The 21,741-nt window shown below is 37.0% G+C and overlaps 2 protein-coding genes across 5 annotated transcripts in view; both read right to left on the bottom strand.

Moving 5' to 3' along the window:
• LOC110461071 (carbohydrate sulfotransferase 5-like) overlaps positions 1-21,236 on the bottom strand; it is a 28,937-nt gene extending 7,701 nt beyond the window's left edge. The window contains exons 1-7 of one of the 4 annotated variants that reach the window (XM_021514352.1): positions 21,055-21,236; positions 20,640-20,709; positions 20,355-20,441; positions 19,215-19,244; positions 4,426-4,530; positions 3,764-3,844; positions 677-857 (exon numbers count right to left, since the gene is read on the bottom strand). In XM_021514352.1, the coding sequence (XP_021370027.1) occupies positions 677-857; positions 3,764-3,844; positions 4,426-4,495 (332 nt within the window). In that variant the 5' untranslated portion in view covers positions 4,496-4,530; positions 19,215-19,244; positions 20,355-20,441; positions 20,640-20,709; positions 21,055-21,236. Of the gene's footprint in view, positions 1-676; positions 858-3,763; positions 3,845-4,425; positions 4,531-13,724; positions 14,339-19,214; positions 19,245-20,354; positions 20,442-20,639; positions 20,710-21,054 lie in introns of those variants that run through there. The other 3 variants (XM_021514355.1, XM_021514353.1, XM_021514354.1) reach the window with 3 other exon arrangements.
• On the bottom strand, positions 11,063-13,366 carry LOC110461072 (microtubule-associated protein mug164-like). Its single transcript, XM_021514356.1, has 2 exons — positions 13,338-13,366; positions 11,063-13,163 (listed from the first exon to the last, which is right to left on the bottom strand). The coding sequence occupies exons 1-2, from the start codon at positions 13,364-13,366 to the stop codon at positions 11,063-11,065; spliced, it is 2,130 nt and encodes a 709-aa protein (XP_021370031.1).
• Positions 21,237-21,741: the final 505 nt, after the last annotated feature.

Below are 21,741 nucleotides of genomic sequence, written 5' to 3' on the forward strand. Positions count from 1 at the left end.
CTTTCTGTACATGTGATACTCACTGTTTTCTGTACATGTGTTACTCTCTGTTTTCTGTACATGTGTTACTCACTATTTCCTCTACATGTGTTACTCACTATTTTCTGTATATGTGTTACTCACTGTTTCCTCTACATGTGTTACTCTCTGTTTTCTGTACATGTGTTACTCTCTATTTTCTGTACATGTGTTACTCTCTGTTTTCTGTACATGTGATACTCACTATTTTCTGTTCATGTGTTACTCACTGTTTTCTGTACATGCGTTACTCAATGTTTTCTGTACAAGGGTTACTCACTGTTTTCTGTACATGTGTTACTCACTATTTCCTCTACATGTGTTACTCACTGTTTTCTGTACATTTGTTACTCACTGTTTCCTCTACATGTGTGACTCACTGTTTTCTGTACATGTGTTACTCATTGTTTTCTGTACATGTGTTATAATCTATTATTATGATTTAGTTAATACATGCACAATTATGCTCAGAAGGGAAAGGATATTTTGCACCAGGTTACCTCTCTCGATCAAATAAGAAAGACAACAATACTTCTATTTAATCAAAATTGTATACGACAATCGGGCCAGATTTTGAAATATATCCAATGAATCTAACGTGTTATTACAGTCGGGATGTAATGGATGTGATTATACTGATTTTTGCCGTTATACTTACGTTGATATGGTTGTTCCATTTATCAATTCAATTGTAGAATTTTTGATTAATTTATGCATACTCCATTTTAGTGGTTCAAATGTGTAGAACGATGAGGGATAACTCGCTATGACGTCACCCGTGAAGGATGATCCGCTCCTCATGTAGCTTACTATGAGGACGGGAACAGGACCTGCATTGTCTGAAGTCATAAAATAATGTACATTTAAAATGAAAGAACTTACTGTAAACGTACTCATTTTAGCGGACTCAAGTCTTAGCGTTCTAATTACAAAAATTAGCGCATGGGTGAATTGACATGCTTACAATGTATGCGATAAATAACTATATATACATAAACATGATAAGCGCCATTACAATTTAGCGCAATATGAAAAGGGCTGAAATAAGGATAACGCTAAAATCTTAGTTTACAGTAATTGACAAGGACCCGTTACTGTGCATGTTACTCCATTTTATCAATCTTATCACAGACATGTTTGTTCTCTTTCTTAGTTTGGATACTAGAACTTCAGCTTGTAAAAGTAATTACTGGAAATACGAAGGAAGAACCTAATTGAACATTTTGTGTGCAGAAAACCAAACAGTGATCTTTTACTGATGATATGATAATTTCGTCAATTTGGTACTCAGCAGTGGTACTTAGGGTTAAATGAATGACAAATCCACGTTTAAAGTGATCCGAAATATAATTGTAGACTACAGCGAAAAGAGGAAGATGGAACACTTCATGACATTACAACAAATAGGTTACAGCAGCCATAGCGACATATTTCATGTAAACCGTACGAGAAAAAGGAAAAACATATGAATACTTATTGACGCAATATCATTGTTTGCCATACGACAGATGAAAACACTGTTAGTGATGAACAAATCTGTATAAATCTGGTTATATCCTGTTATTGTTTTGATAATGCTGAATATAAACTCGTGTACCGGCTCCTATGAAAACTGATTTGGACTTTGCTCCACTTTGAGTAGAGGTTTGGGATGTAGTTGAATCCTCCTGTCCGGACACAATACACTTAACAGCGAAAATAACCAGGAATAATAAACTTTTCTATGCAAGAAAGTTAAGATTAAGATTAAGGTTACATTGCTTACATTGGTCTATATTCTACTTGTATTTATATGATAGAAACCCTACATACAGTACGTACTCGAATGATTAGTTCATCACGCGGGGATATTTAATATATTTTCAAATCTAGAAAACACAAAGAAAATTCCGAAGTGTGAAAAAACTAGATATCAAACCGAAATCTAAAGATAGCACTAGAGCAAAACATTAAGAAGGTATTCCGGAAAGGTATATGTCTCCTGTTTCACCGCCGACACCCGCCATGTTAATCTTGGTCAAATTTAAATACAGCTACGCCCTCAAATTAAGGATCAGGTAGTGACTACGAAACCAAAAGACATATTTATGAGCATAAAAGACCCGACGACATTCATATCGAACAAGGAAATGATAAATTTTACAATATGATATTAAGAGTCCTACTCAACCAGTAGAGTCTCGAAACTACCATTCGACATGTGTCATGGGTAAAGCCAGTGCATATCAAATGCATTCGACTTTTGTTTACAAGTTGGGGTTGCGGGGATGTTACTATAAAGAAAAGGAAAATTTAAAATCACGTTTGTCACACAACTAAATTATACACCGTCACTTTTGGTCGTGTTGTATTGTAATATCGAGTTGGTGGGGGCTGTAGACAAGTATGCATGTCCTTAATTGACGTGGTCAACACATTTCTTATTGTCTAAAGATGTACATGAAAAATACAATCAAAGTTCAGAGCAAAGGAAATCATAATTTATGAATTAATGGTTAAAGTTTAATATCTGGAATAGCACTTATTTACAGAAAAACAACCTGATCTGAAAAAATGCTATTTTCGGCGATAATTGTACATGTACATAATAGACTTCAATACCATACAATACGACCGAAAGGGACGGCGTATACACTTAGTTATGTGTCAAACGTGACGATTTCGACTGATTGTGAATTTTCCTTTCATTGGTAGTAACATCCCGCAGAGGGTTTGGGCCCTACAGAGGGCATTCATCTTTAAAAAAACCTTCTCCTCTCAGTATGACAAGACTTTTATATCAGAAAATATATTATCATTATTTTAAATAAGGAATCACGATATAGATGCATTCAATGTAAATACATGTTAAAATGGATGAATAAGATACAGTCTATATTGCATGTAACAACTTTCTGTTGCATGCTTAAGATTGTCTTTGATATGTACATGTAAGCACATTTATCATAGACAGTAAGAAAAAACATGCACTACGAACTTATCATCCAAGCAATATTCAAAATATATTAGAGATTAAGAAAAATTGAAACAAATTGATGACAACATTTTCTCTTTAATAGGCGGGTAATGGAAATTAGATTAAAAATAATTCACTTCTCCTCATCCATTCCCTCTTAGATACACAATTCAAATGTATAATTCTAGTTAAGATATTATTGATGTAATGAAATTAAAACAGAATTTTTTTTTACAAAAAATGGGTGAAAGAATGGACTGAAGTCTACTAATTATGTGTCTCATATTCAATATGTGTAAATTTCACCTAAGATAACCTCACAGATGATAAAAGACAACGGGGTTATACCATAAACAGGACAGTGTTGGTAGAATAGTATAGAACACAAATGTTTTATAATGAAATATCATCAAAGTCAAAAGTTTTATTTTTAAAGACAACTGTATTACAATATTTGTATAACGAAAGTTATTGTAGTAAAAGCCAATTGGACATGATAACGATGTAACATAAGGGTCGGCAGACATTTTAGATAAACAGTGTATAGTAAAACATTCCATTGAAAATATTAGATTATAAAAAGTTGAAAATTAAAAGATTTGGTTCAATGAATATTTATTAGTATCTGTAGTAAATTATATATATATAATGTGTCATCTTCATTTTTCCTCCCTCCCCCCACCCCCACCCACACACCCTATGTTTCTCTCTCCTTATACATATCAGTAAACAAACAGTATAAACGAAAGACCCAATGAAAAAAAAACATAGGCTATTTTATATAATTACCGGAATCGGCTGCACGTATATTAAGTGAACCAGGTCTGGTTATACTACGAAAACTGGTTTCCACTCCTGATTGAAAGATTTCTGAAACAAACAACATACAAAATGATGTAAATGTTCCATTTACCATAAGTGATTGTAATTTTTCTAATATTTAATATCTTGACTTCCATTACGTTCCATCTATGTCGATGTCTTTGAACAAGCAACACCACGAAATCCTTAAAACAGTATAACCATTACGTTTTATTGTAGGGTTGTATAATACTACTGACATACCTTTTACTAAGTGATATACGCTTCAGCATATCGCAGGTGTCAATATAACTGAATGATATCGCGGGTGTCGATATCACATAATAGTATCGCGAATGTCAATATATCTGAAAAAATATTGCGGGTGTTAATATGACTGAATGATATCGCGGATGTCAATATCACTGAATAATATCGCGGGTGTCAATATAACTCTATGATATCGCGGATGTCAATATCACATACAAATATCGAGGGTGTCAATATAACTGAATAATATCGCGGGTGTTAATATGACTGAATGATATCGCGGATGTCAATATCACATACAAATATCGAGGGTGTCAATATAACTGAATAATATCGCGGGTGTCAATATCACTGAATTGTGTTGTTTCCACCATACTTACCACAATACAAAATAAACAGTAGAAGAACAGCTGTTGTAAGAAGGATTATGAACCGACTTCGTGTTCGCATGTTTATCGTTGCACTTCAGCAGCAGCAGCAGAGATCTGTAATAAACGACAGAGCCTAGTCCCTTATTATTGCTTTCTATTGCAGTACATGTATAATCAAAATTGTAGTATTTCTGCCAGTGTCGCTTGCTGTTTGTACAAGTCACCAACACAATGTCGAAGTTCTTGACAACACCCCTAACTAAAGTGTTAAATAGCACACACACACACACATATCTATTATAACTTACCAAGGTGGCGTGAACCATTTATTCAATTACTTTACAAATTGAGATATGTATGTCGCAGCATTAACAATGACAAAAAGTGTAGTTCAGAGCTCCTTTTCACAAAATAGAGTCAATAAACAAGGCCACGTCACTCTAATCGATCGTGCGACTATTGCAATCTGTAAAAAGGTAGCAACATGGTTTTTGATTATCGGTTGATTTAAACCATGAATACAGTGTCAAGTATATACCAAAACGCCCCGTTTACACACATTCCTTTCAAATTACACAAAGAGGCGAGTCCGAGGAGTGGCCGAGGAGTGTTTGTACAATTCAAGGCCTAATAACAATAATACACATCAATGTGGTACTCAATTATCAATCCAATACCTGAAACCTAATTCATGAAAATAAAAAATTAAAACGTCATCTCTTTTATTCAAACATTTACCGGTTGATATTCACATAACTATATGAAAGGGGCTCGTCGGGGAAAAAATGTCATATTTGCTAAAATGGCATACACATGTTTAAAATACCTTCTTATGAAATATACCGATACAAATTTTGCTGAAATTCACTCCCTAAGAGTAAAAATTATAATGATATTAAAGAAATCCTAAATCGTCACCTGACAGTCTAAAACTCTCAATTGACCCAGATCAGTGATGTAATTTTACCGCACGTGCCTCACCAACAAGGCCAAATGTAAACATCGCGACGAAAGAAAAAGATGCATGCAAAAGTCATGACAGGCACGAGGTATCAATACCGTTATATATAACAACAACATATAGATAGGAATATTACACTTGCATCATACATGACCTTTGAAAACAATTATTTACGTATGGTAGTATTGCTGTCTTGTCCGCCAGTTGAGTCCGACATGGCACATGACGGTGTGCTATTGTTGTTATCTTCACTGCCTCACTTTCGAAGCAACCACGTGACATACAAGTGTATATAAATAGATCTGCGCCAAATTTACGCGGGGCTGTCCCGAGATTTCAGTGGTCAAAACTGGAGATTGCAAGCAGAACTCGACCATCATATTGCCGTGGTATAACTTTTGGAAGGCCAGAGAACGCATTTAGACCCATTTATTTTGTATTTTTTTCCCCGACCAGCTCCCTAAAGATGGGATCCGACAGATTTCGAGCAATATTTTGGCACTTGAAAATACATTTTTTTTGGTCTATTCTCAGGTACCAAATAGATTCTGAACATTCCAATTAAAGGAAATAGCACCTGAGAATGTTCAATGATAAGAGCAACCAAATTAAACCCATTTCACACTGATTACAAACTCTGGTATTAGAGTTGCGACTTTTCTTATCGTGGAGAAACTGGAAGTCGGTTTGGGGTCTGACTTGGCAAACACACTACAGACATGGAATTACAGAGGGAAGGAAATATACCCAAATTGAAAAGGAAAAGAAGCAGTCGGAGCCTTAGATAACACAATTAAGGCGCAAAATAAAGGAAGCTATCTGGATGGAGATGAGAGGCTAATAGGCTCTTAAACAATTATAATCAGGTACTATAAAAAGAGTAGCTAAATCAATTTGTCAAATTGATCGTTATTTCTTACATTGATAACGTTTAAGTGTAAATGCGCCAATAGCGTAACCGTGTAAGCAAGTAAATACATGTTATTCGAGACTATTTTGGTCATACATGCAAACTTATACAATTATATATCAGTGCGTACAATTAAAAACAGCCTGATTCCCTATATCTGTACATGTATAGCAATTCATTCATTTGGCGTAACGATCTAATTATTAATCCCTCATTAAGAAGCAAAGACTCGTGATTTAAAATTGGTTATAAATATTTACTTAGCGATACGAAGGGAATGCTTTGTCTGTGGAAAGATGACAAACATTCTTTTCTAAAATTCTTTTTAGGGAACAATGCCATTGTTTTATTGTCAGAATGTTTTACGTGGTATTGTTGACGATCTACTCAGGTCTTTTTATTTCCAAATTGGTCAATTATGCTACCCAAAAACAAAATTACATCGAAACTATACTCGTTGGAACAAAAACAGAACACTATTAGCTATACTGATATATTTTTTTTTTCCAGAAACGAAGATTTTCTGATCTCCAAAACAGATTGTCCAATCCTTAAAGAAACAGGAGGTGGACCTTTTTCCCCCAGAAATGGTTTGATATGTTTATCCTGATGATAAGGTTATACTGCAAGAACTTCAGGAGATAAAAGCAGATAATCAGACGCTCTGTCCCATATACTCTCATAGTAGTCGTATATTTATGGTTTACTTATAACATAGGGTTCTGTTCTGTGGACATTGGATGGTGTCCTGTTGATATTGGATGGTGTCCTGATGACATTGGATGGTGTCCTGTTGATATTAGACGGTTTCCTGATGACATTGGATGGTGTCCTGTTGATGATAGATGGTTTCCTGTTGACATTGGATGGTGTCTTGCTGATATTAAATGGTTTCCTGATGACATTGGATGGTGTCGTGTTGATGATAGATGGTTTCCTGTTGACATTGGCTGGTGTCCAGTTGACATTGGATGGGGTCCTGATGGCATTGGATGGTGTCCTGTTGATACTAGATTATCCTAATGACATTGGATGGTGTCCTGCTGACATTGGATGGTGTCCTGTTGGTATTAGATGGTGCCTTGTTGACATTGGTTGGTGTCTTGTTGACATTGGATGCAGTCCTGATGACATTGTATGGTGTCCTGTTGACATAAGATGTTGTCCTGTCTTGTTGATATTAGATGGTTTCCTGATGACATCGGATGGTGTCCTGTTGATATTGGATGGTGTCATGATGACATTGGATGGTGTACTGTTGAACTTAGACGGTTTCCTGATGACATTGGATGGTGACCTGTTGATACTAGATGATCCTCATGACATTGGATGGAGTCCTGTTGATATTAGATGGTGCCCTGTTGACATTGGATGGTGTCCTGATGATATTAAATGGTTTCCTGATGACATTGGATTGTGTCCTGTTGATATTAGATGGGTTTCTGTTGACATTGTTCTGTTCTGTGGACATTGGATGGGGTCCTGTTGACATTGGATGGTGTCCATGATACTAGATGATCCTAATGTTATTGGATGGTGTCCTGTTGACATTTGATGGTGTCCAGTTGACATTTGATGGTGTCCTGTTGATACTAGATGGTCCTAATGACATTGGATGGTGTCCTGGTGATATTGGATGGTGTCCTGAAGACATTGGATGGTGTCCTGTAGATGGTGCCTTGTTGACAATACACCATCCAATGTCAATAAGGCACCATCTAATATCAACAGGAAACCATCTAATGTCAACAGAACAACATTTGATTATGTCAACAGGACACCGTCCAATGTCATCAGGACAATCGTATATAAACAGGACAACATCTGATATCAACAGGACACCATCCAATATCAACAGGACCCCATCCAATGTCCACAGAACAGAACAATGTCAACAGAAACCCATCTAATATCAACAGGACACAATATTGTCAACAATACACCATCCAATGGCAATAAGACACCATCAAATGTCAACTGGACACCATCCAATGTCAACCGGAAGACATCTGATTATATCAACAGGACACCATCTGATGTCCTGTTGATATAATCAGACGTTTTCCTGTTGACATTAGAAGGTGTCCTGTTGATATTTGATGGTATTGATATTAGATGGTTTCCTGTTGACATTTGATGGTGTCCTGTTGATACTAGATTATCCTAATGACATTGGATGGTGTCCTGGTGATATTGGATGGTGTCCTGAAGACATTGGATGGTGTCCTGTAGATGGTGCCTTGTTGACAATACACCATCCAATGTCAATAAGGCACCATCTAATATCAACAGGAAACCATCTAATGTCAACAGAACAACATTTGATTATGTCAACAGGACACCGTCCAATGTCATCAGGACAATCGTATATAAACAGGACAACATCTGATATCAACAGGACACCATCCAATATCAACAATACACCATCCAATGTCAATAAGGCACCATCTAATATCAACAGGACACCATCAAATATCAACAGGACACCTTCTAATGTCAACAGGAAAACGTCTGATTATATCAACAGGACACCGTCAAATGTCATCAGGACAATCTTAAATCAACAGGACAAAATCTTTTATCAACAGGACACCATCCAATGACATCAGGAAACCGTCTAATATCAACAGCACACCATCCAATGTCATCAGGAGACCATTTAATATCAACAAGACCCCATCCAATGTCAACTGGACACTATCCAATGTCAACAAGACACCAACCAATGTCAACAAGGCACCATCCAATGTCAACTTGACACCATCTAATGTCAACAGGAAAACATCTGATTATATCAACAGGACACCATCTGATGTCCTGTTGATATAATCAGACGTTTTCCTGTTGACATTAGAAGGTGTCCTGTTGATATTTGATGGTGTCCTGTTGACATCGGATGGTGTCGTGTCCTGTTGACATTGGATGAAATCCTGTTGGAATGGATGGTGTATTGTTGACATTGGATGGGGTCTTGTTGACATTGGATGGTGGTCAGTTGACATTGGATGGTGTCCTGCTGACATTGGATGGTGTCCTGTTGGTATTAGATGGTGCCTTGTTGACATTGGTTGGTGTCTTGTTGACATTGGATAGTGTCCAGTTGACATTGGATGGTGTCCTGATGACATTGGATGGGGTCCAGTTGACATTGGATGGTGTCTAGTTGACATTGGGTGGGGTCCTGTTGATATTGGATGCTTTCCTGATGACATTGGATGGGGTCCTGTTGATACTAGATGATCCTAATGACATTGGATGGTGTCCTGTTGATACTAGATGATCCTAATGACATTGGATGGTGTCCTGTTGATATTAGATGGTTTCCTGTTGACATTGGATGGTGTCTTGTTGCTATTGGATGATGTCTTGTTGACATTGAATGGTGTCCATTTGACATTGGATGGTGTCTTGTTGACATGGTGTCCTGTTGATACTAGATGGTCCTAATGACATTGGATGGTGTCCTGTTGATACTAGATTATCCTAATGACATTGGATGGTGTCCTGTTGATATCAGATGTTGTCCTGTTGATATAAGATTGTCCTGATGACATTGGACGGTGTCCTGTTGATATAATCAAATGTTGTTCTGTTGACATTAGATGGTTTCCTGTTGATATTAGATGGTGTCTTGTTGACATTGGATGGTGTCCTGTTGACATTGGGTGGGGTCAAGTTGACATTGGATGGTGTCTTGTTGCTATTGGGTGGTGTCTTGTTGACATTGAATGGTGTCCGTTTGACATTGGATGGTGTCTTGTTGACATGGTGTCCTGTTGATACTAGATGGTCCTAATGACATTGGATGGTGTCCTGTTGATCTTAGATGGTTTCCTGTTGACATTGGATGGGGTCTTGTTGATATTAGATGGTTTCCTGATGACATGGGATGGTGTCCTGTTGATATTAGATGGTTTCCTGTTGACATTGGCTGGTGTCTTGTTGATATTAGATGGTTTCCTGATGACATGGGATGGTGTCCTGTTGATATTAGATGGTTTCCTGTTGACATTGGCTGGTGTCTTGTTGATATTAGATGGTTTCCTGATGACATGGGATGGTGTCCTGTTGATATTAGATGGTTTCCTGATGACATGGGATGGTGTCCTGTTGATATTAGATGGTTTCCTGATGACATGGGATGGTGTCCTGTTGATATTAGATGGTTTCCTGATGACATTGGATGGTGTCCTGTTGATTCTAGATGATCCTAATGACATTGGATGGTGTCCTGTTGATCTTAGATGGTTTCCTGTTGACATTGGATGGTGTCTTGTTGCTATTGGGTGGTGTCTTGTTGACATTGAATGGTGTCCTGATGACATTGGATGGTGTCCTGTTGACATTGGATGGTGTCAAGTTGACATTGGATGGTGTCTTGTTGCTATTGGATGGTGTCTTGTTGACATTGAATGGTGTCCATTTGACATTGGATGGTGTCTTGTTGACATTGGATGGGGTCCTGATGACATTGGATGGTGTCCTGTTGATATTGGATGGTGTCCTGATGACACCGGATGGTGTCCTGTTGACATTAGATGGTGTCAAGTTGACATTGGATGGTGTCTAGGTGACATTGGATGGTGTCTAGGTGACATCGGATGGTGTCCTGTTGACATTAGATGGTGTCTTGTTGACATTGGGTGGTGTCCTGTTGACATTATATGGTCTCCTGATGACATTGGATGGTGTCCTGTGATATTGGATAGTGTCCAGTTGACATTGGATGGTGTCTTGTTGACATTTGATGGTGTCCTGATGACATTGGATGGTGTTCAGTTGACATTGGATGGTGTCCTGTTGATATAATCAGATGTTTTCCTGTTGACATTAGATGGTGTCCTGTTGATATTTGATGGTATGCTGTTGACATTGGATGCAGTCCTGATGACATTGGATGGTGTCCTGTTGACATAAGATGTTGTCCTGTTGACATTAGATGGTGTCCTGTTGATATTTGATGGTGTCCTGTTGATATTTGATGGTGTCCTGTTGACATCGGATGGTGTCCTGTTGACATTAAATGTTGTCCTGTTGATATAAGATGGTGTCCTGTTGACATTACATGGTGTGCTGTTGACATTGGATGATGTCCTGTTTCTATTAAATAGTGCCTTATTGACATTAAATGGTGTGCTGTTGACATTGGATGATGTCCTGTTTCCATTAAATAGTGCCTTGTTGATATTAAATGGTGTCCTGTTGATATAAGATGGTGTTCTGTTGACATAAGATGGTATAATGTTGACATTAAATGGTGTGCTGTTGACATTGGATGATGTCCTGTTTCTATTAAATAGTGCCTTGTTGACATTAAATGGTGTCCTGTTGATATAAGATGGTGTCCTGTTGACATTAAATGGTGTCCTGTTGATATTGGATGATGTCCTGTTGACATTAGATGGTATTATGTTGACATTAAATGGTGCCCTGTTGACAAGGGATGATGTCCTTTTGACATGGGATGATGTCCAGTTGACTTTGGATGATGTCCTGTTTACATTGGATGGTGTCCTGTTGACATTGGGTATTGTCCTGTTTACATGGGATGATGTCCAGTTGATGTTATATGGTATTATGTTGACATTTAATGGTGCCCTGTTGACAAGGGATGATGTCCTTTTGACATTGGATGGTGTCCAGTTGACATTGGATGGTGTCTTGTTTACATTGGATGGTGTCCTGATGACATTGGATGGTGTCCTGATGACATTGGATGGTGTCCTGATGATATTTGATGTTGTCCTGATGACATTGGATGGTGTCGAGTTGACATTGGATGAAATCTTGATGACATTGGATGGTGTCCTGTTGATATAATCAGATGTCTTCCTGTTGACATTGGATGGTGTCCAGTTGACATTGGATGGTGTCTTGTTGACATTAGATGGTGTCCTGTTGATATTGGATGGTGTCCTGATAACATTGGATGGTGTCCTGGTGATATAATCAGATGTCTTCCTGTTGACATTGGATGGTGTCCTGTTGACATTGGATGGTGTCCTGTTGATATTGGATGCTGTCCTGATGACATTGGATGGTGTCCTGTTGATATTGGATGGTGTCCTGATAACATTGGATGGTGTCCTGTTGATATAATCAGATGCTGTCCTGTTGACTTTAGATGGTGTGCTGTTGACATTGGATGGTGTCTTGTTGACATTAGATGGTGTCCTGTTGATATTGGATGGGGTCCTGATAACATTGGATGGGGTCCTGTTGATATAATCAGATGCTGTCCTGTTGACTTTAGATGGTGTGCTGTTGACATTGGATGGTGTCTTGTTGACATTGGATGGTGTCCTGTTGATATTGGATGCTGTCCTGATGACATTGGATGGTGTCCTGTTGATATAATCAGATGTTGTGCTGTTGACATTGGATGGTGTGCTGTTGACATTGGATGGTGTCTTGTTGACATTGGATGGTGTCCTGATGACATTTGATGGTGTCCAATCGACATTGGATGGTGTCCTGTTGACATTGGATGAAATCCTGTTGACATCAGATGGTGTCCTGTTGATATAATCAGATGTTTTCCTGTTGACATTAGATGGTGTCCTGTTGATATTTGATGGTATCCTGTTGACATTGGATGCTGTTCTGATGACATTGGATGGTGTCCTGTTGATATAAGAAGTTGTCCTGTTGACATTAGATGGTGTCCTGTTGATATTTAATGGTGTCCTGTTGACATTGGATGAAATCCTGTTGGAATTAGATGGTGTCCTGTTGATATTTGATGGTGCCCTTTTGACATGGGATGATGTCCTTTTGACATTGGATGATGTCAAGTTGACATTGGATGATGTCCAGTTGACAGTGGGTGGTGTCCTGTTGACATTCGATGGTGTCCTGTTTACATTGGATGATGTCCTGTTGACATTAGATGGTCCTGTTGATATTGGATGGTGTCCTGTTGATATTCGATGGTGTCCTGTTTGTTTGACGTTTATTTTTAAAGATCATGTCAGATTTAATACTGACCCATACAGGTAGACTTCATGAACAGTTCATTTGTGCACAATAGTAAAACCAGATAATTTGTACTTTGAGATGCCATCTTGGTATTTCGTCATCTCGCAAAAGCAAAAGCAAAAAAAAAAAAAAAAAAAAATGCCGTTTCATTTTTCNCATGTTTCCTCCATTGATACATTAAGGAACCAGTAGCCATGCCCCTAAGATGTAATGCTGACCGCTTTCAATCGATACCCGTACAATGCCATGCAGTGGTAGCACGAAATGCCCACTATGGCGTACCTTGGCTTCATGTACCCTTGTACATTAGATGGAAACATGGTGATTCAGGTAACAGCTTACTACCACTAGAATTCCTTGGAGCCATTACCGCTTTGAACGTTAAACGAGCGAACCGTGTCTGACGCAATTTTGCTTCCTGACTATTAAAAAAAGGACAAACAGAACTAAAAATCAAACCTGGTGTATGTGGCTCGGAACGTCCCTCCTATGTCTCTGTCAATGTTCAAAAACAATGACGGTTTATAAACCTCACAGGTAACATAAACTTACCGACATCGTTCGGCTAAACTATTTGGTATAAACAGATAAAAGACCTTTGTTTGCGGGCAGAAATAAATACGAGCTTTCTTTTGAATGCGTGGAATGTATTGTTGCCAACTACAATGCCTGCTTTAAGATAACCAAGGCAAGGTGTTATATACAGCAAACGAAGATTTATGCAAAATGCAGCTCTAGTGTAGTGTTTAAAACACCTCTGTATATATGCATTTTTGTTAAAAACGATTTCAATGTTCAAGAATAAAAAGCCATCTAGAAATATGTTAAACCATAGAAGGATCTGTACGACGCAGCGTAAAACACCGTTTCAACAAACACATGTCACGATGATTGGTGATAATAAACATGTGATAGAGTAAGTCGTCAGTCTATATTTAAGCAGCAACATACGTATCCCCATAAAACGAATGTCTGAAAGCTGTCGGTCGGTTCCAGGAGATATAACTCATCGTATCCACTTAGATGAGTTACACACTTCCATGGGAGAGTATTTACGACTGTCTTGCATGATGTTATTTGGTTTTTACAACATGTTGTTGAACTTTGTTGGCCCTACGATCTTTCCGATGTCGGTTGATCGTTAAGCATGTTAAGATGATAGAACATACAGATCTGTCTTCCTTTTTCTTAACTTGTTATTACTTTTGCAGTACGAAAAACGATAACTCTGCTACAGTACCATACTTCTAGTGATTTTCTGCAAAAGGAAGTGCTGTAAATTGCACAGAAAATCACTTGATTCCCTCTGTAGTACTGATCCCGAAATCAACATGTACGGTGGCAGCTAGCAGCTCGAGGTCACTGATGCTAGGGTTCTGATTCATAAAAACCCTGGAAACAACACATAAAAGTTCATCCAAAAACAGCAGCAAGACATGCACACGTCAGGACGACTCCCATTACCCACCGAGAACACGAACCCTGCTGTATTTTTACTTTATCCAAATGCCAGATTATTTACCAATTAGAGAACTAATTCGTATGAAGGAAGAGAGGGTCTGCACTATATACACTATGTGAGTATAAAATATACTCTGTGTGAGCATAAAATATTCATTCATTCATATCTTTATTTCCTCCAAAATAATGAAGAGTAAAATGTGGATGAGAACGGTGGGTCAAAGTGACATAAAAAAAAATTGGTGCAGACAAAAATTGAGATACAATTGATATTAATATCATTTCATAATCACATCTTGAAAAAATGTAAAGACACGTTATAAGTCAATGAAAAGTGGTTAAAGGAAGACTCATTGCAATGACTGCTACAAAATTAGCTAGATTTTTCTGCAAATATTAGGCAATCTTTGATAAAAGACGTGAGCGATTTAACATCGTCATTAAGAGTATCACAATTAACATCGCTTGGAGCACCCAGCAGAGTAGCCACCTGGACTTCTCTGTCTGACTGGTCGAAAGACACATAAACACACACAGGACATTTATTTACAAAATTCGTCAAAAGTGTATACCGCAAATTTGCTAATTCTAATTCGCCGCAGTCTAACAAACAATGGGCGGCTGCGTCTTCAAAAGTACTCTTGCAATTAGCGCAAAATAGTTCGCAATCAGGTGGAGCAATCCACATTTTGGAAACAGTTTTGCAAATTCCAATAAAAGAAGGATGACATTTTGAAAAGTACCAGATCACTGAAGGTGTCGTTTCAGGATGAAGATTTTTGAATCTCGAAAAATAAGACGAATGATTTAAACGAGTTTTCCAGTCTTCTGATTCTTTACAAAGAAGAACATTTTTAACAAGATGTTTCCAACGTAACTTTGGAGGAAAATTACCCGACTTAAAAAAATCTTTTAAAAAGTCATTGAAGTTGTACTTATACAGTTAGTCAACTGCATCAACAATAAAACCCTTTTTTATTTACACCAAGGCGATTTTGATACAATCGCAATAAAAACAGCTGTTTAGATGTACAATTAGTTTTGGTTCTACATAATGCCGCAAAAAAGCGAAGCTTACATTGATCTACATGTAAATGAAGCGATGATAAACCAAGCATACCTAATGCGATGTCAGATCTGGTCCTCAGTGGGAAATTTTAAATTAGTTTGGCACACAAGTAATGTACTGATTCCAGACGACGCCAATCTGAGTTTGTAAGTGAGTACCACAACTCACAGCCAAATATGCTTCGAGGGAGAACAATAGAGAGGTCTAGTTTCACTCCTGTTAAAGGGTTGATGCTGGGGCGGAATAGATTACAATTCAAAAGAGCAAAACATTGACCACGTAGTTTGTGGATAACTTCATCGACATCAGGGAGACCTGGTTTAAACATGTTTATACTAATCCCAACATGTTTAACATTTGTACATTCAGTGACGTCACTGTCGCCTAAGTGCCACCTACGGTTCGACTGTGAGTGGTTACTAGTTCGTTCGTTAAAAACAATAATTACTGATTTGGAGGGGTTGTATCTAAACCTCCATTTACAGCTATACTTATAACATATATGCATGTTAGAATACAAATTATAATACAAAACTAAATTGTGTTTAGAAAAAGCAAGAAGACATATATCGTCTGCCTGTGTTGGGCAAGTAATGTTGATATCACAAATACTCAAGGAATATTGAGAATCACAAAGATCATTCAGGAGATCATTAATATAAACAGAATATAACCAAGGGGAGATAATACTACCCTGACGGGTTCACTGGCATATCTTGAACATTTTCGATACAAAGTTCTGATGAATAACAACACTAAACATATCTTTATACAAGGACATAATTACAAATACATATTTCCGACTGAAACCCAAACGTGCGAGTTTGAGAAACAGACCGTCATGCCACACACAGTCAAAAGCTTTTGAAGCGTCTAAGAAACATGTAAACAACTTGCTATCATGTTCACTGGCATACTCAATGGCTTCATGCACAATATATGAAGTCATGGTACTACTAACTTGTTTTTGGAATCCATGTTGTAATGGATTCACGCAAAAAAGTTCTGAATTTTCTAATCTTGTCAGTAACAGTTTTTCATAAACTTTTATATGACTGAAAAAAGCGAGATTGCTCTATAGCTATTTGGGGCATTCTTAGGTTTGTTATGACCTTTATATAACGTGCATATCAAGCCTTGTTTAAGAAAAGTTGGTACATATTCTAATTTTGCAAAAGCATTAAACAATGTGCATAAGCAGTTAAATAGAGAGTCGCAGGCATATATAAGGTTTTCATAAACAAGTGACTCTACACCGGGTGCCTTTCCATGAGGAAGACTTTTACAACAACATTTAATTTCCTCAACCGTAAAAACTATCACTGTCACAAACACTATCATCTGAGTGAGAGTAAATTTCAGCAAAGTATCAGTGTTCAGAGTGATTGACTAAAGTTAAAGGTAAGATTTCACGCTTGCATACTGTGGTAGCATTGCAGTTCAATAGCTCGCATAATCAGCGTTGATTTAACGAGTGGCGTAAACCCTATTACGGCATCGCCCGAGCGCTGCCCTAATGGTTACATTTACTTCTCTTTCCCAATTTCTGATGCATGTTTAGAAGATGTTTATACCGATATATATTTTTTTTGCACCACGTTATTCAATTAATATTAATTTTATCAGTGTTCAGAGTGATTGACCAAAGTTAAAGGTAAGATTTCACGCTTGCATACTGTGGTAGCATTGCAGTTCAATAGCTCGCATAATCAGCGTTGATTTAACCATTATAAAACATTATGATATGCGTCAATATTTTTTCTAAGCACAAAAATATGCCAGCTGATACCAGCGATACCCATCACGCACAGGGGCACGCAACTACTGTTAATATTGATCTCGTTAGACTTTCAGTGGCTTGGTACATTATTACTGAAAGTCTTAACAGATCAATATAGATAGTAGTTGCGTGCCCCTGACATCACGTGTGAATTGACACTTATAATCGTTTTCCAATCAAATTTGATTGACATTGGTGTATCATGCATCCTGTCTGTGAATTCATTGCAAATGATAAGAAATGTGACAACCTAATTTTACATAAATTGACGGCTAGTTTATATAGGTCTATACGTCAACTTCATAAGTACATTCTTAATGTAAATTAATATGTTTTTCACATAACACTATAACCATTTACAAGTAAGGGCCTGTTTTGTCATTTAATCTTGATAATTACCCGATATCATTTCATATCTAGTACATTAAGACACAGCGTTCTTTTGTGACGTTATCAAAGGATCGCATGTGTTGTAATTGCCAATATCGCGTTACGGTCCATAATGTTTGCAGGATGTCATAGAGTAAACTAAAACGTAACATACAAGCCGCAGTGCAGGTCTCCTATCTAGAGAGCATGTTTCATTTCAAACAAAGAAGTGTATCTACATCTTAGCTAATAAGGTACTGTAATTATTTTCTGTTTATGAGTCTCGAAAAAAGAAAGAAAAAAACAACATTGGTCCCTATCTGAATGTTATCAACAGTTTTAAATCAATGCTGTCAATGGGAGCATTGACCCGAAACGTCTTCAGCCTACGTGAACCTTTGAAGTAAGGAGATAATTGAAAAGGCATACCCTCATGTTTGGCTCACCTAACAATAATAATAGCATAATAGCATTATCGAGTGGCGTGAACCCTATTACGGCATCGCCCGAGCGCTGCCCTAATGGTTACATTTACTTCTCTTTCCCAATTTCTGATGCATGTTTAGAAAATTTCAAATGAACTTTCTTTATAGGAGATTATCCTTAGATAAGAAGTAACATATTATTAAGTATTGCACCAAGTGACTTTTGAAGGAAGCAGCGCCTTGTTATTTGGGGAACGTCTTCGCCTTCAAAGATGGCCAACACCCCTGTATGTGTTTTTGTTTGTTTCAGAGGATAGAGAGTAAATCGCCTTTGATTGGCCTATAGTTATGTCATCATTAATAGCACGCATACCCTTAAAACCCATATTGAATAATGACCCCTTCACCTATAATAATGAAGAGCTTGGATCTTCTTTCACGCACGGTATGATCTAATTACAACGTTCCCTCACTTGTACAGTGTATCGTCACAATGCAAACACGATAAATGTCCAATCAAAATAAATTTCTGTTTACGACTTGTCTACGTTTATCGACCTACGTTTAATGTAAAACCAACCAAAAACAACTTTTGGAATAATCTAACCTTAATGAATGAACGTTAACGCACAATATTGGCACGACAGAAAGCACGTTAGTTGAAGATATCAAAATGTTGCTTTTTCTGAATTAGTAAGGAAGGCACTGTGGACCCACTCAGGGTCACGGCTGAGATTGGACGTATTCATCTATACACGATTCAAACTTATCAGGTCTCGAGGCAACTTGACCTACACACATTTCATACGTGTCGATCCTATCTGCTTCACCCCGTACCCTCTTACCTCTCCAGAGTAGTTTTACGTCTCAAGCAGCTGTGAATAGAAAGAAAACATAGGCAGAGGGAATATACCAGCTAGTAAAAGTATTGAAAGGTACATGCCAACTCTATCTTGAATACTGTTGAGTACTAATTATGTTATATACAAATGAAAACAAGAACTATATACAAATATAGAAATGAAAACAAGAACTATATACAAATATAGAAATGAAATGAGCTGTATTGACTATCGCGTCATCACGGTGGTGTATTCTCTATTGCCTGTAACATTGGTCAGAGATACATGTAGATTCAGATTCTCTATTTCCTTGTGTTTTTCAACACATCGGAGGAGAAAAGACATCAGTTAATATAAGTATTTACAAAACAATACAATGACATACACAATATTAGACAGGTACACTATGAAGACTAGCCTAACATATATATACATGCACTTTGATCTTACTTCATATTATAATTATATACATAATATTCTAATTCAGTTAGATGCAACAACACACATCATAACAATACAACATATTACTTTAAATACATAATAATATAGCAAGTCACAAGTTAATATCACACATCGTAACCGTAGAGTTGTATACAATGTTGTATAATATATTATAATATGATATCACGTACTGATAGCGCAGTATAATATAGTTAGATGCATTATAACGATCTATAACATCAATGATCTACGTCATACAATATATTAGAGCACAGCGTATTACGTTGATGCACAGTGTGATCTGGAAATGAAATATAATTTACACATACAATGTATGCATGTGGTTACTAAAGTAATAATAGAAAATTCAATGGTATATTAAAATTATGGAAGTAGTTTCATACGAGCATTGTGGAACAGACTGTAACATACACAACCATATAGCGTTATTTCGTTGTTTTGTCGCTAAATAAAGAATTTTCCCCAATTTACTCAATTCGGTTACATTTTGAACACTTAGTAATTGTATAATTATATCGCTTAGTACATGTACTTCAAAGATTGTCATAAAAATTACATTTGAGAATAAAATGAAATTCCTGACATTGTTCATTTGACATAATGCACAGGTTCTTTGCAAGATTGTGTGTGATTAACCTATATCTAGCTATGTGTTTTTGTTCTGCTCATCTATAGACTTACACAACTATGTAATAGTCGTCTTTATCCGCGATACAAGACAACTCCGGGTTCTTTTCTTTTAGTTAAGTTGATTACTTGTAAAAAAACCTGTAACATAAAATACATCCTATTACTATACATATTGAAACATTCATACAATCACATAAGCTAAGACATGTCAAACAACTACCTGGCCGTAGCCAGTTACATAAGTTACAATAGTGGAATACGTATTTTACAAACTGACATTACAGTTTACACTTTACCTAATTATACAGCATAATTACAAATATATAAAATACCAACCTCTCCAATGTGAAGAGGGTTTTCTCGGACAAAGTCCGCCGAGTCCTCAGTCTTGCTCGTTCAGTGAATACTATACAAAGGAAACAATACATATTAAAATCTTGGTTCTTCGAAATCACTTGTCTACTTAATTGACCACGCCCGATTTCTAAATTTACAAAGACTTCAAAATATTAACTTTACTTTTAAACAAAAATATTACGTTAATTAAATATATTATTCAATAGATACTATAAGCTTATTTTCTCGTTGTTAGCCCTATCCAGATACACACAACCGCCAACACACTATTACTCACGCCGCATAAAAACTTTCCGGAATCCGCTACCCGGCATACTGTATTTTCGTTATCTAGCCCGAGTGTCAATAGCTATATATATATAGCCACTCCGAATATTTATACACGGGTACTTACGTTTATTGCTTTTGGCTCTAGTGCCCGCTACCTCTTTCAATTCCTATGCTGGCTAGTACTGTTGGTACATATAGGTGTCAGGATAAGATGTGTTCGCTCTGGCCGCTCTGTTCAACGTGACCAGTGCGCCAGGTAAACTACCCTACATTCAACACTAGGAATGTTACGTACTGGACAAACAGGTTTACATCACCTTACATCACATCCGCTCAAAATTACACGGAAGGCTGATTTTCGTTACATTAGAACGCGTATAGCTAAATACCACAAATATATTCAAAGTAATAATGACAAACAATGACACAACTACAAATAGAATTGTAAAGACAATTTATCAATAATATGATAACTTATATAACTTACCTCTATTTTAGAATTTAGAATGTAAGAAAAAGACTCCTGTTGATAAAAATCGTAAAATCTTTCTTTAATTACACTGAACGCCAGCCACTACAATCGGAATTCCACAAATAATTTAATCCTAATTTGTTCAGCTCGGCTTGAAAACTCAATATCCAGCTCTTATTAGATGCTACACTTTCGTCAAAGCATGTTTTTAAAATACAATTATTTGTAGCCTTCAGCTTTAACCAATATTCAAGAATTTTGAGCTTCCTATAGACAACAAGTAGTAGCCGTCCTAGCTCACAGTATAATAGACTACTACATGTCCGGGCTCACAGTATA

The sequence above is a fragment of the Mizuhopecten yessoensis genome, unplaced genomic scaffold (assembly GCF_002113885.1).
Source record: "Mizuhopecten yessoensis strain PY_sf001 unplaced genomic scaffold, ASM211388v2 scaffold10559, whole genome shotgun sequence".
Taxonomy (NCBI): domain Eukaryota; kingdom Metazoa; phylum Mollusca; class Bivalvia; order Pectinida; family Pectinidae; genus Mizuhopecten; species Mizuhopecten yessoensis.